The sequence below is a fragment of the Hyla sarda genome, chromosome 9 (assembly GCF_029499605.1).
Source record: "Hyla sarda isolate aHylSar1 chromosome 9, aHylSar1.hap1, whole genome shotgun sequence".
Classification (NCBI taxonomy): Eukaryota; Metazoa; Chordata; class Amphibia; order Anura; family Hylidae; genus Hyla; species Hyla sarda.
The window spans coordinates 17,572,961-17,588,118 of NC_079197.1; the positions used below are offsets into that span (position 1 = coordinate 17,572,961).

At 43.2% G+C, this 15,158-nt stretch overlaps 1 protein-coding gene across 4 annotated transcripts in view; it reads left to right on the plus strand.

Annotated features, from left to right (window-relative positions):
• Nucleotides 1–15,158, plus strand: part of LOC130291576 (protein SETSIP-like) — a 37,613-nt gene that overhangs the window by 14,804 nt on the left and 7,651 nt on the right. For 2 of the 4 annotated variants that reach the window (XM_056540494.1, XM_056540495.1), the window contains exons 5-8: nt 6–145; nt 2,783–2,868; nt 2,948–3,108; nt 6,609–7,903. In XM_056540494.1, the coding sequence (XP_056396469.1) occupies nt 6–145; nt 2,783–2,868; nt 2,948–3,108; nt 6,609–6,790 (569 nt within the window). In that variant the 3' untranslated portion in view covers nt 6,791–7,903. Of the gene's footprint in view, nt 1–5; nt 146–2,782; nt 2,869–2,947; nt 3,109–6,608; nt 7,904–15,158 lie in introns of those variants that run through there. The other 2 variants (XR_008847966.1, XR_008847967.1) reach the window with 2 other exon arrangements.

Genomic DNA, 15,158 nt, shown 5'->3' on the forward strand with positions numbered 1-15,158 from the left:
TCCAGGGCGCCTCACATCTCATTCTACTCCTATTCAATGGTGGCGAGGACAGAACCCATCATATAGCGGCAAAAACAGTTCTACGCCAAGCTTTTTCAGTTGGTTTTCTGATCATAGCTTTCCTGCTGCAGATCGTATTGCAACAGTAAGATATAAAGTTTCTTCGTTAAAGGCTTGGGACTACACAAGCCTTCCAAATAACATACCAAATGCATTATTAAAAAGTTACCTACATTTTCAAATCCTTAATGCATACCTCCATTGAGTGCTCTGTTTCTGCATGTGAAGGCTGCACATTTAAAGGAAGAGTTAAATGGGTACTCCGGTACTTAAATCCGTTCAAGGAACTGTGCCGACCACAGCACGAAACACGAGCACCCATAGAGATGCATGGAGTGGGTGTGTTGGCAGTGGTTGCTCCATGCTTGGGGAGAGCCTGGATGTTGGGCAGCAGATCGCGGGGGTCCTAGCGGTCGGACCTCCCGTTACCAGACACTTCTCAACTATCCTGTGGATAGGGGGTAAGTTTTTAAGTAACTGAGTACTCCTTTAAGGGAAAACTGTCATATATTCACTCCTGCACTAACCACAGGTACTAACAGATAGTGCGGGGGACGCTGATTCATATGATCCCTTCTTTGCCCGGATCCGTCCAGCCGTTCACCCGCAATCTTAGTTTTTATATATATATGCAAATGTGGCTGTAACTGGCTCGGGCGGGGTTTTCAGGAGCCTATTGGCACTGTGACGTCAGTACTGCCCGTCCGCAGCGCCGCCCACTTATGAATACTCATCCCCCCCTCGCTCCGGCTCTCCCTCTCCCCGCCCCTCCTAACTGGTCTTCACTTCGCATGTCAGGAAGTGGCACATGCGCAGTGAAGACCAGTTAGGAGCGGCGGGGAGAGGGAGATCCTGAGGGAGAGGGGATGAATATTCATAAGCGGGCGGTGCTGACGTCACAGGCTCCTGAAAACCCGTCCCAGTTACAGCCACAATTTCGTGTATAGAAAAACTAAGATTGCGGGTGGAGGGATCCGGGCAAGGTAGGGATCATATGAATCTGCGTCCCCTGCACTATCCGTCAGTACCTGTGGTTAGTGCGGGAGTGAACATGTGACCGTTTTCCTTTAAAGGAGCTGTCCGGTGCTCACTTTTCTTATTTTATCCGTTCCGGGCTGAAAAATAAAAGAAAACAAATTTTTCTTACCTGCCTAGGCTCCCCGGTGCTTGAGTACAGGTGTTCGGTTCCCGGGGCTGTTAGCCCGGCACGTCACACGGAGCTTCAACCTATCACCGGCCGCAGCGATGTCCCGCCTCGGCCAGTGATAGGCTGAAGCTCCGTGTGACGTGCCGGGCTAACAGGAAGTAAGAAGAATACAGCCCGGGGACCGAACGTCTGTACCGGAGCATTGGGGGAGCGTATGCAGGTAAGAGAAAGCTTATTTTCTTTTTTTTTTTTCTTTTTTTTTTGCAGCCCGGAACGGATACAATAAGAAAAGTGAGCACCGGACATGTCCTTTAAGTCTTTAAAATAGTTTACTTTAAAGCGTACCTGTCAGATCACCCAAAAAAAAATAAACTTTTATATGTTGCTCAGTATCTATCTCATCCTGATCATGTACATATCATTTTTATGTGTCTATGACATATATTTCTCTCAGAATTAGCTTTATTTCTGAATTACCTTAATGTTGTAGACTAGAAGCAGAGGGGCGGGTCCCTTTCTTCTCCTTAGGTGATAACCACTCCCCCTCCCTCTCTCTCCTCAGTTACTGATCTCAGGAGTGAGCATCTGTAATCCTTTCCTTTCTGGTTTTATGCTATACACACACACACTGTGTGCTTACAGCTTTTGAAAAACTACAGCTCCCAGCATGCCCACACATCCTTTGAGTTGTAGTTTTGCAACAGCTGGAGGCATATGATTGGTAAAACTCAGATTTACAGCAGTGCTGCTGCGGGCTGTGTTCCTCTTACTGTTGCAAAACTACAACTCCAAGCATGCCCACACATCATTTGGCTGTGCAGGCATCCTGGGAGTTGTAGTTTTGCAACAGTTGGAGGCATATAATTGTGGTCTCCCTGTATTAGATACACACACATATTGACTTCATTTATTCATACACATGCACATTACCTAGACCACACAGATTTACACACATACATACATGCAGGGACACTTACTTAAAAAAAAAAATCCTCCATTCAGTCCCCATCTTCAGTCACCAGCTTCATCATCTGCTCACAGGCAGCAGTGTACTCCCGCCCCTCCCCCTTTTCCTCACAGGCAGCAATGTACTCCCGCCCCTTCTCCTCACACAGGAGACTGTGAAGTAAACACAGTGAGGGAGCCGATCACAGCAGCTTTAGATCTGCAGACCTGTCAATCATGAAGTGGGTCCTCGACGTAGGTGATGACGAGTGGACAAAGCCAGGCTCATATGTATCCCAGGAGGCAGGGAGGCAGTTTTTTGACAGGCTTTTTCAGTATGAAATACTGAATTTTTTTTTAATAAAAGCAATTGCAAAACCTATTGGGTTTTCATTCTTTAAAACATATCAAAAGTTTTTATATCTGACAGTGCCCATTTAAGTTTTATTTTTTACTCCAAGGTACGCTTTAAATTTTCTAACAGTTTAAAATTAATTAACTTAAAATTCTAATTCTGTTGGTAAAGTAAATCCACAGAAAACTTCCCTTCAGAGTATGGATGTGAAGATCAATGCATTTGCATTAATTTATCTGAGATGAAATTGTAGCAGCTACGAATATTTCTTTTAGATAATCAAAGAAGATCTTTGGCCAAATCCGCTGCAGTATTACCTTATTGGTGAGGGTGAAAGTGACGATCATCCAGCAGAGGACAGGTTAGTAATGTCATATTAATAGTTGGTTCCAGCCCATAACATTCTGTTGTGATCTTCAAGGTTCTGTCGTGTTTTATAGTGATCCAGACAACACAGATGATTGTGTTGTTATTGTGGATGACGATGATGAGGATGATGAAGAGGAAGATGAAGGAGGAGATGAAAATGAGGAAGATGATGAAGAGGATGATGAAAATGATGTTCATGAAATATCTGATAATACAGAAAAACACACAGAAGGTAAATTTGAATAGGTTCTATAGTGTTTGTTTTCTCTTTTTATAATAGTCTGACATTAATAAAATAGTTTGACATGTCAAATGTTTTTTATTACTCTAACCCTTTTAAAGTTGCTTTACAGCAAATCACACAAATATTTTTTTTGTAGCATATGATTATGATATATTCTCTAGACATTTAGATACATTGTTTTCTTATTTTTTTTTACTGTCAGTTTTGGTCACAAAAACCCTTTCAACATACATGTTATTACGGAGCATGCCATGGTTTTATTTCTTGTAGCTATATATGAAGCAACAATAGTGGCACCGTGTAACTCTATAGAAGCCTTAATGTACAATACAGAACCATTTCACGGCCATGTACACTGCTCAAAAACACAACACAAAAAAACAACACAATGTAACTCCAAGTCAATGACACTTCTGTGAAATCACACTGTCCACTCAGGAAGAACACTGATTGACAATCAATTTCACATGCTGTTGTGCAAATGGAACAGGTGGAAATGATTGGCAATTAGCAAGACACCCCCAATAAAGGAGTGGTTCTGCAGGTGGGGACCACATACCACTTCTCAGTTCCTATGCTTCCTGCCTGATGTTTTGGTCACTTTTGAATGCTGGCGAGGCTTTCATGCTATTGGTAGCATGAGACTGAGTCTACAACCCACACAAGTGGCTCAGGTAGTGCAGCTCATCAAGGATGGCACATCAATGCGAACTGTGGCAAGAAGGTTTGCTGTGTCTGTCAGCGTAGTGTCCAGAGCATGGAGGCGCTACCAGGAGACGGGCCAGTACATCAGGAGATGTGGAGGAGGCCGTAGGAGGGCAACAACCCAGCAGCAGGACCGCTACCTCAGCCTTTGTGCAAGGAGGAGCAGGAGAAGCACTGACGGAGCCCTGCAAAATGACCTCCAGCAGGCCACAAATGTGCATGTGTCCACTCAGACGGTCAGAATAGACTCCATGAGGGTGGTATGAGGGCCCGACGTCCACAGGTGGGGGTTGTGCTTACAGCCCAACACCGTGCAGGACGTTTGGGATTTGCCAGAGAACACCAAGATTGGCAAATTCACCACTGGCGCCCTGTGCTCTTCACAGATGAAAGCAGGTTCACACTGAGCACATGTGACAGACATGAGAGTCTAGAGACTCAGTGGAGAACATTCTGCTGCCTGCAACATCCTCCAGCATGACCTATTTGGTGGTGGGCCAGTATTGGTGTGGGGTGGCATTTTGGGGGGGCCGCACAGCCCTCCATGTGCTTGCCAGAGGTAGCCAGACTGCCATTAGGTACCGAGATGAGATCCTCTGACCCCTTGTGAGACCATATGCTGGTGCGGTTGGCCCTGGGTTCCTCCTAATAGAAGACAATACTAGACCTCATGTGGCTGGAGTGTGTCAGCAGTTCCTGCAAGAGGAAGGCATTGATGCCATGGACTGGCCGCCCGTTCCCCAGACCTGAATCCGATTGAGCACATCTGGGACATCATGTCTCGCTCCATCCACCACAGACTGTCCAGGAGTTGGCGGATGCTTTAGTCCAGGTCTGGGAGGACATCCCTCAGGAGACCATCCTCCACCTCATCAGGATATCCATAGCCACATCAAATGCCTGGCAATGATCTCACATAATGGATGGGAAGTGAAGAGGGATTAGGGTGCCTCAGGGAGGGAGGAGAAAGAAGGCGAAAGTTGACATTTGATAAGAATGTGTTGGGTAATCCTATCTGTTGTGCTAAGGGTGGCCACAGAGAGGAAGTTATAAGCTTAAGACAGGAAGTAGTTTATGTGAAAAGACTTGACATTGTTATAACAAGAAAACCAATTACATATATTAGTCACATTTTGCTAGTTAATAAGTGATAACGTTTGAAGGAAATTTCCCTTTTAAAGGGATTATCTTTAGATTAAAATTATCACCCATCCACAGGATAGGTTATATGTTAACCCCTTAAGGACGGACCCATTTTTTACCTTAATGACCAGGCTCTTTTATTTTAAATTTGACACGTGTCCCTTTTAAATGGTAATAACTTTAGAACGCTTTTTCTGAGCGGAGCGATTCTGATATCCTTTTTCCGTGACATATTGTACTTTATATAAGTGTTGCATTTTTGTTGACACATGCAGCAATTTTTGTGAAAAACTCCCAAATATTGTAAAAAACTGGAAAATTTCTGGAATTTAAATTTATTTTTATTTTTATGGTGTACACTGTGTGGTAAAAGTGATGTTATATTTATTCTGTGGGTCAGTACGATTATGGCGATACCCATTTTATATAGCTTTCTATGTTCTTTTTCCTTTTCTGAGCAAATTTTTTTTTCTGCCATTCATTTTCCAATGGCTTATTTTTTGCCGGATGAGCTGTACTTTTCATTTGTATCTTTTTTGCGATACGTACTACATTTTCATCTTTTTTATTCCGCTATTTGTACCAAAATTGGCGAATTTTGTGCTTTTTTGTTGTTGTTTTTTACAGCGTTCACCATACGGGATAGTTTACATTACAGTTTTATAGTATATGTCATTACGGACGTGGCAATACCTATTATGTATATGATTTGTGTTTTTGATCTTTTTTTGGTGATAATACAGGGCTTTTATTGGGAAAGGGGCATTTTATTTTTTACACTTCATACTTTTATTGAAGAACTTTTTATTTTTTACACTTCATACTTTTATTGAAGAACTTTTTATTTTTTACACTTTTTACAGGTTATAATATGCTGCAATGCATTTGTCCTGCAGCACAGTATGACCCAATCAGCTGCACACACTACAGCCTGTGCGATCCAGCCTCTGGCTGCATCTCACAGGCTTCCATAGCAGGCAGACAGTAGGTCATGATCTGACCTCCTGCTGCCATAGCAACAAACGGCGACCCGCGATCATATAGCGGCGTTCCCCCTGTCAATACCATAGATGCAGTGATCAGAATTGATCACGGCATCTATGGGGTTAATGCTACCGGGACCGGCGCGACCGCGGCTCCGGCAGCTGCGGCGGGACTCCAGCTGTGATTGACAGCCGGGTCCCGACTCCGATCTCCTGCGTTGCCCGCGGCAGTAGCGGAGATCGCTAGGATGTATGCATACGTCCCATAGCGGGAAGGGGTTAATTAGTAGCAGCCCAACTGTCAGGACCTCCACCAATCACAAGAACTGAGGTCCCTTGTCCTTTAAGTGAATAGAGCGACAGCAAGCATGCCTGGCTAACAGTCAATTCACTCACATAGGGACTGCCAGAGGTAGAGTCCCATAGAGAGTGAATGTTGTAGCAGCTGAACATGCTCACTGCTGCTCTAGTCACTTCAGGGATGTGTTTTTGTGATTGCTGGAAGTCTCAGTGGTCGGAAACCTACTTTTCAGATACCTGTGAATCTTTGGATAACACTTTTTTAAGTTCTTGCCTAAAATGGTCATTATGTTTCTTTTAAAATAATATGTAACATGATACAGATCTCATTTAGTACTTTGTTTATCTGCTCTTAAGGTACTGATAATGATGATGATGATGATAATGATGATGATGATGACGATGATGATGAAGAGGACGAAGAATCGGTGCCTGAAGAAATGGTGGAATCAACTGTTGTTGATGAGACAGACAACATTGTGCTGGATGCAGACGATTCAGAAAACTCCTCAGAAGAAGGCGGCGGTGATTCTGAGTAGGATGCAAGGAAGATGTTGACTAGTTAAATAATTAGTAGGTGCAGGGAATCCTTCACCCAACTAGGAGGCAAGTTGCACTACAGGGAGTAAGGTTTGTAGGAAACTTGGTGAATTCCACTGGCATAGGAAAAAAATATACAAATACTTGCGGGGCTTCTCATGCCCAGCTCCACAAGCATGTTTGATCAGGGACAACCCATTTATACGCTTTTCTAGTTAACGTAGTGGGAAAGTGGACATCGGCTTCTATCCCATTGCAGTATCCATAGCGTTTGCACTGCAAAGTAGGCACACAGGAGCCAAATACTGGATTTGTTAAGGATGAACTCTAATTTAAAAAAAAGAAGCTATTTTATCAGTGAATTTTAAGAGTTTTCTTTTTTAGATAAATAGATATTTGCATTTTTTATAATTCAGGTTTTTATTTTTTTTTTTTTTTATTTTTTTTTATTTTTTTTTTTTAAAGCTTAATATGTTAAATTGGCACCAAGATGTGCCACCAAAAAATAGAGGGGAAAAAAACAAAAAAAAAACATAACCCCACAAAGCACCAAATAGTGCTCGGCAGGCCACAGTGGGTAAGCTTTTTCATTTCTTTTTTTCTTTGAATACACACAGAGAAGATCTCTAAATACAGGGTCGGTCTTTTCATCGGGCAGTTATATTTATGACTTCATTGCAGTTCATTCCACATCCGTGTCGTCTGCTGTGGTCCTCAACCATATTTCTCCATGGCAAAGCTCTCTCTTTACAAACCCCGACGCTTCATCACATGGACTACACCTTTAAAACCTCAGTCCCGTCTTACTCCATTGACACTTAGCAAAGCTGTGTTTCTCCTAGCACAATAGTGTGTACACTGGCTTAGTGTGTATGTGTGTATTTATAGAAAGAGAGTTGATTGCTAAAGAACTTGGATTACCATTCTGCTTGTGTGCTTAGTAGGATGTGGTACAGCAACGGTGGTTCAACGTCCACAGTGTCGAGCGCTGTAAGTAGCTGCAGCATTTTAGCAGAGGCACAATCCTGTTATATGTTGTAATTCACATGCAGAGATATTTTAATATTTGTGAAGTCTTCTTTATTGAGACATACTCACAAGTAAGGGTACAGAAGAGAGGGGTGGTGGGGGGGACAAGTGGTGGCGACCGAGCTCCTGTTTCACACGCCTAGCGTGCTTCGTCCAGCCATTAATGGCCGGACGAAGCGCGCTAGGCGTGTGAAACAGGAGCTCGGTCGCCACCACTTGTCCCCCCCCCCACCACCCCTCTCTTCTGTACCCTTACTTGTGAGTATTAGAGATGAGCGAACTTACAGTAAATTCGATTCGTCACAAACTTCTCGGCTCAGCAGTTGATGACTTTTCCTGCGTAAATTAGTTCAGCCTTCAGGTTCTCCGGTGGGCTGGAAAAGGTGGATACAGTCCTAGGAAAGAGTCTCCTATCACTGTATCCACCTTTTCCAGCCCACCGGAGCACCTGAAAGCTGAACTAATTTATGCAGGATAAGTCATCAACTGCCGAGCCGAGAAGTTCGTGACGAATCGAATTTACTGTAAGTTCGCTCATCTCTAGTGAGAATGTCTCAATAAAGAAGACTTCACAGCCACACTGGTGACTGCCGATATTTCTTTATGCTTCTCTATGGACACTGTGAATATTGTCTACCATATCTGAGCACCGCCTAAGTCAAAACAGCTACACCTGTTCCCACTCGCCATCCTATCTCCAGCACACTCTATAACGCAGTGCCGCACCATCTCCAAAGTGAAATATTTTAATATTTGTTTTCGCAGCTACTTATTTCTCACTCGTACAATTTCTGCGCAGGCCACGTTTTAGCTAAATGTGAGCATACTGCCCCCTGGTGGCAGCTATTTGGTCTGACAGACACTAGCCACTTGGCATGAAAGCTGCATAGCTGAGCAACGCGATATCTATTCTTTCACATACATAGCACTCAGTAGGATTTGCTTATCCCATCATTTAATCCCACTGGAAGGGGCATCTGCATCTGCACATAATTCTGCCCAACAAGCTTGATGGTGTTTCTATTTTCACCCTATGTCATATGTTTTTATTGTAATGTACTCCAAGGCAAACTTAGTTGTCAGGAGGAGTCGAAACAAATAAATAAGATGGGCATCATTGTAGGTGCTTTGGTGCCTGGGGATTCAGTCGTCATTCAGTTTATAATCTGCGGAATGGAAATTTTGGGGAACAATTTGCAATGCTTTATTTTCTGCTGCTAGACAGTGTATTGCTCAGGATTTTAGTGCACTGATTACCTGTAGGATATCCATTATTTCCGTATTTTATCTTGGTAAACTGCACTGCAAAGGGGGGGGGGGCACCCTTTTTGTCATAACCTAGTGTTGTATATAGATTGTAACATGTTCCTAAAGAATTTCTGCTAATCTTCTCTTCATTGTTAAGTAGGCTACCTTTTGTAGCATTATTATTATTTTTTTTTTAGATTTCTTTTCTCCTGCTATTATAGAAAGACGTTTGTTAGGGATGTGGGAGATACAGGACGTGGGATTAAACTCTTAGGGGCAAATAGCTTTTCCCAATTGGCATTCAGATCTGGAGGTCTATTCTGCAGTTCCTTTCCAGGATGGCTGCCCATGACAACATCGCAAGGAATGATACTTGTGTAGTGTGACACATGGGGAGGTACCCTTAAAAGAACTGCAGCGCTCTTAAAGGTCTAGATGCACCTTTTGAACATGATTTTAGATATAAACTTTTTTTTGAAAACTTTGCAATACTTGTCTTCTGATGATTTTGAGTTACAGCTTGTATTATAGACCTTCCACACTTTTACAAGTAGCTGAGTCTCCTAGCATCCCCTACTGGTTCACTGTCTGAACAGAACTGGATTTGCGTATTGTATACATGAACACTAACCTTAGAAATTAGTTATAAAAGGAAACAAAGGATAAACAGACTGTCTCTCTGTTCCTGAACAGCCCCTTTAAAGCTGCTTATTAACTTAAAGGGGTACTCCACCCCTAGACATCTTATCCCCTATCCAAAGGATAGGGGATAAGATGTCTGATCGCAGGGGGTCCTGCCGCTGGGACCCCCCGCAATATAGCATGCAGCACCCACCTGTATCTGCTTCGGGCAGCGCTGGAGGTTCTGGCTCCCGACCACGTGAACGGAAGATCGTGAAGGTCACGACTCCACCCCCGAGTGATGTCACACCCCGCCCCCTCAATGCAAGTCTATGGGAGGGGGCGTGACAGCCGTCACGCCCCCTCCCATAGACTTGCATTGAGGGGGCGGGGAGTGACGTCACAATCTTCCGTCCCCGTGGTCGGGAGCCAGAACCTCCAGCGCTGCCTGAAGCAGATACAGGTGGGTGCTGCATTCTATATTGCGGGGGTCCCCAACGGCGGGACCCCCGCGATCAGACATCTTATAAGATAAGATGTCTAGGGGTGGAGTACCCCTTTAAGATCTTAAAATACCTTTCAGCTCAATGGTCAGGAAAGAAAGCTGCCGGATAAATAAGCACACTTTTCCTGCATTCTTGGCTCAACTGAGCGTGCATGTCTGCAACTCCGCAAAAGTTCTTAGAACACAGAATTCTGATGAAATTCAAGTCCCGTTGATTCAATGGTATTCTGCTGTGGACTTCAGCAAAATATGACTGATCCAAATTTCTGCAGAAAGCGGAATTTATGCGACGGAATGCCTACTACGAAATTCTGCTGTCTGAATGGGACAGTGGAATCGCATTCAGATGAATAGGCATTAAATTACTGCAAAATTCTTTGGCGGAATTCCACACGGAAATTTTGCCGTGTAAACCTACCCTAAAGAGAGATTCCTGATTAATTTATTTTCTGTTTGTGTTTAGGGCACAAATATAAATAAATTCTATACTTTGCTCTCCCGCTGCTAATTTTGTCTTTGTTGGTTCCTGCTGTGAGCACTTCTTTGTTTCTGTGTTGGCACAAGGACCTTTATGGTTAGCCAGTGATGGCAGTAGTGTCCTGCAGAACTCTGCATAGATAATCCGCCACAATTCCATTACATGTGCATTTACTCTTAAAATGACTTCTTAGGCGCTGACAAAGTCCCCTCGTATACATTCAGTCCCTGCACGTACAGAATGCTATGCAGTTTTATAGGAGCTCAGCTAAATTACCAAGGGAGTTTCTGTCAACATTAACTGGCTACTGTAGCAACCAGTAGAACTCTAAATCCATTTCTGGAGTTTAAAGGGGTACTCCACCCCTAGACATCTTATCCCCTATCCAAAGGATAGGGGATAAGATGTCTGATCGCGGGGGTCCCGCCGCTGGGGCCCCCTGCAATACAGCACGCAGCACCCACCTGTTACTGCTCCGGAAGCGCTGGAGGGTCTGACTCCCGACCACGGAAGATCGTGACGTCACGACTCCGCCCCCGTGTGAAGTAACACCCCGCCCCCTCAATGCAAGTCCATGGGAGGGGGCGTGTCACGCCCCCTCCCATAGACTTGCATTGAGGGGGCGGGGCGTGACGTCACACGGGCGGAGTCATGACGTTGCGATCTTCCGTCCCCATGGTTGGGAGCAACATCATGACTCCGCCCCCCTGTGCCGTCACGCCCCGCCCCCTCAATGCAAGTCTATGGGAGGGGGCGTGACATGCCCCCTCCCATGGACTTGCATTGAGGGGGCGGAGTCGTGAAGTCACGATCTTCCGTGGTCGGGAGCCAGACCCTCCAGCGCTTCCGGAGCAGTAACAGGTGGATGCTGCGTGCTATATTGCGGGACCCCCGCGACCAGACATCTTATCCCCCCTATCCTTTGGATAGGGGATAAGATGTCTACGGGTGGAGTACCCCTTTAATACAGGCTGTAATTTAGGATAAGTACAGGATAGGTCATTTATTTGCAAAGTTGCCTAAAATCTTTTGTATAGCTTATATCTACAAATAAACTGTACAATCTTGTTCCATATGTTTTAAATGCAAGTTCTGTTATGCAAAGAACTACAAATAGTAGTCACAAACATATGTATGAATACTTTCCAAAAACATACTAGAAATAAAATCTTTAAACATGGAGGATTTTTTTGTTCCCTTCTTTCTTATGCACCATAAACATTTTATTATCATCCATTATCTTGAACATAGTCACCCTGGCCTTTTTGCTTATACGAAACCTCACAATGAGGCTTTTCTTAAAATCAGTGTCAGTCATTTCCCCTTGGATCATGCTTTAAGTTTTCACATATTGTCATTGTGTATTGTATATTACTCTATAAGTGATGGAACCAAAATTTCCCCAAACACACATGAAATCTATGTTTTTAAAAGCATTTTGAACTTGTTATATTTCATATGTAAGGATACGCGATTGTCTGTGCTTTTTGTATGTTGTTTTCTTTGTGATGTATTGTTTTAAGTTTAAACTTTAGCTGCAGAAATTTGAATATATTCCCTAGGTTAGCCATTTCAGCAAGCATGTCCATTAATGTGTTCAGAGCCACTAACAACCAGACATGGCACCATATGCTTTACTGCAATCTATATTGTGATATATTGTTTGAAACAGTTTCACAAGGTAGGTGATAAGTACCTGATCCTTGGTGGTGGAGGGGAGGGGGGGATTGACCCCTGGGATCCCCCCACTGATAATGAAAATGGAGGTCTTTTGTCCTCTGAGTGAGTGATGCGGCAGCGTGCATGCTCGAATGCTGCCTTATTAACTCGCTGCATGACATTGAAACATAGAGTACTTGGCTATCTTCAGTAGTCCCAATACAAGTGAATGAAGCAGCAACCAATCGTGTGTTTGGCTATTTCATTCATTTGTGCGTCAGGGTACCTCTGTTCTTGGTGGGGGTCAGATACATATTGTCTTTGCTGTGAATAGATAGGTTTTAATCTTGGAATACACCTTTTAAAAAGGACCTGTGGCCAACCCCCAAAAAATGATTTCACGGTCATTAAATAGGTAAGGCTGATCACACACCTTCTTACAGTTTATTGATATGCCCTTCCAATACTGAGATATGAGGTTTTCGGATAGGTTCAGACTACGGAATCTCCGGGCAGAAAATTTCCGCCCGGAGATTCCGAGTGCGGCCAGCGCTGACTGAATCAGTCGGCGCTAAGACCGCGCGGACACTGCGGTCTCCAATAGACTGCAATGTGTTCCGCACGGATTTCCGCCTGAAGAAAGAGCAACCCCTTTCTTCAGGCGGAAATTTCCAAGCGGAAATTCCGAAGTGTGCACTATGAATTTCCACCTGCAAATTCAAAGCGAAATTGCAGGCAGAAATTCCGTAGTCTGAACCTAGCCTTATAGTCTGTCTCACAATTCAGGGAATCATTCAGATGGGCGGGACTTAATCTTAAAAATGGGAGGGACTATGAAGTGATGCGCAGGATTCCACAGTCAGAGGGTGTGTATACAGCGCACACATCCCTCAACGTGCAAAGTTCACTTTGCTTGACTTTATAATCCCGCTCATCAACTGATAGCAGCTGCCATTGTTAAAATGAAGTCCCGCCCATCCGACTCATTCCCTGAATTGAGACAGACTAAAAACCCTCATCTCAGGAATCGTAGGGCATATCAAGAAACTGTAAAAAAAAAAAAAAAAAAAAAAAAAAAAAAAAAGAAATTGTGATCAGGGAGCCATAAGCAATTTAATCATAACGCAATCTCAGTCCCTCTTTTAATGGGACTGAGCTGCAGTACCAGGCACAGCCACTATAGAATATATGGCGCTATGCCTGATGAACTCTGAAGAGGCCACTGCATTCACTGGAGCACTCTGGCTCCTTAAATCAGCTGAACAGTGGAGGTGTCTGATCATCAGAATTACTCATCATTGCTCGCTTTCTGGCATGTTGTAAAAGTTCTGTTCCTTGACTAGATTCTTTCCTTTTGAGATGCAGGACTGGACCCATCGTTTGTTGGTGAACGTTGATGATGTAGCTAGCTTTAGAGGTACAGAGACACTTGCCCTTGTGTTAAGACTGATCCCTGAATGTTGATCCTAGGGGATCCGGGACAGCACAGATGGCATAGTTTGTGTTCTCTCCCTGCAGGTTTGATTTTTACAGGCTGCTTTGTATGGTCCAGCTATATCTTATACACCCATAGAAAGCCCTGTACATATTCTGTCCATTCAGAAGTCTGAATGGCTCTTGTGTAATCAAACAATGCCTTCTCTAAAGCTGCAGGACCAGGCTATATGTCAGTAAGTTGTAGCACTACTCATGTTCAGCTATTTACTTGTATGTAGTGTTCTATTTACCCAACACATGTCCTACACATTGGTCTAGCTGACATCATCTTGCAATAAAAACCTGGATCTACCAATGACCTGCCATAATTGGTATATACAGAATAATTGCTTATAAAGCACAGCGTGAGCAGTTGTCTTCCTGATTTCTGCAGTTTCTTCCGAAGAGATATATATATATATATATATATATATATATATATATATATATATAAAAACAAGGCTCTATTGAGAAAGGCTCTATTGTTGAGCTGAAACGTTGCTGTACTTTTGAGATGTGGTGAATAAATACACAAATCTTTTTCTACCGGAATTGGAGTGCTGCACCTTTTGCTTTGTTCTAGTATATATATATATATATATATATATATATATATATTATTTTTTTTTTGTATACTATATGTGATTGTTGCTCATTCTTTCTTATGTAGTAACTTTGTGGGCTATGGTTGTAAAAATTCAAGTTTAAGATAAAGAATATTTTTTGTTATATATATATATATTCTGTTTATAGAGATACTGCCCCCCCCCATGTCGACCACTAAACCTGTTAAACAGATTGAGTAGTAGTAGTAGTAGTAGTCACGGACCGGAACTATAAGGTTTGGCCCCCAGCAGACTTCATCCACACAATACCATGATTGAGCCTAGAGTCGGACTCAATCTGCAGTAGACATTGGATACAGTGTAAAATCTACATTTACTGTTGCCGAGAAAACATTTATTTTTGTAGAATTCTGTGGAAAAAAATTAAGCTAAAAAAAACCAAAACACAATGTGTATCGCAGGTCTAGTGGTCATGTGATTTACCGCATTTATTATGTGCTGAACTTACAAGGATTTCTATTTGGTTGAAAGATTTTCAAACTTGCTTTTAGACATCTGGCATAGCTTTACTATTCTGTCTAGTGGAGAGGCAGGCTCAGCCCAGTGCCCAATCTACCAGATGTAGGAGTACCCGTATCCTGGTAGTCTATAGGTTGGAGAGTCCGACTGTCCTCTTCTTTATGCCAGGATGGTCTCTAGGGCTACTCTAGCAGTGAGTTTGGGATAATCTTATTACAAGGTTTATAGTATATTGTATAATGTAACCTAATGGTGTTTGAATGCTT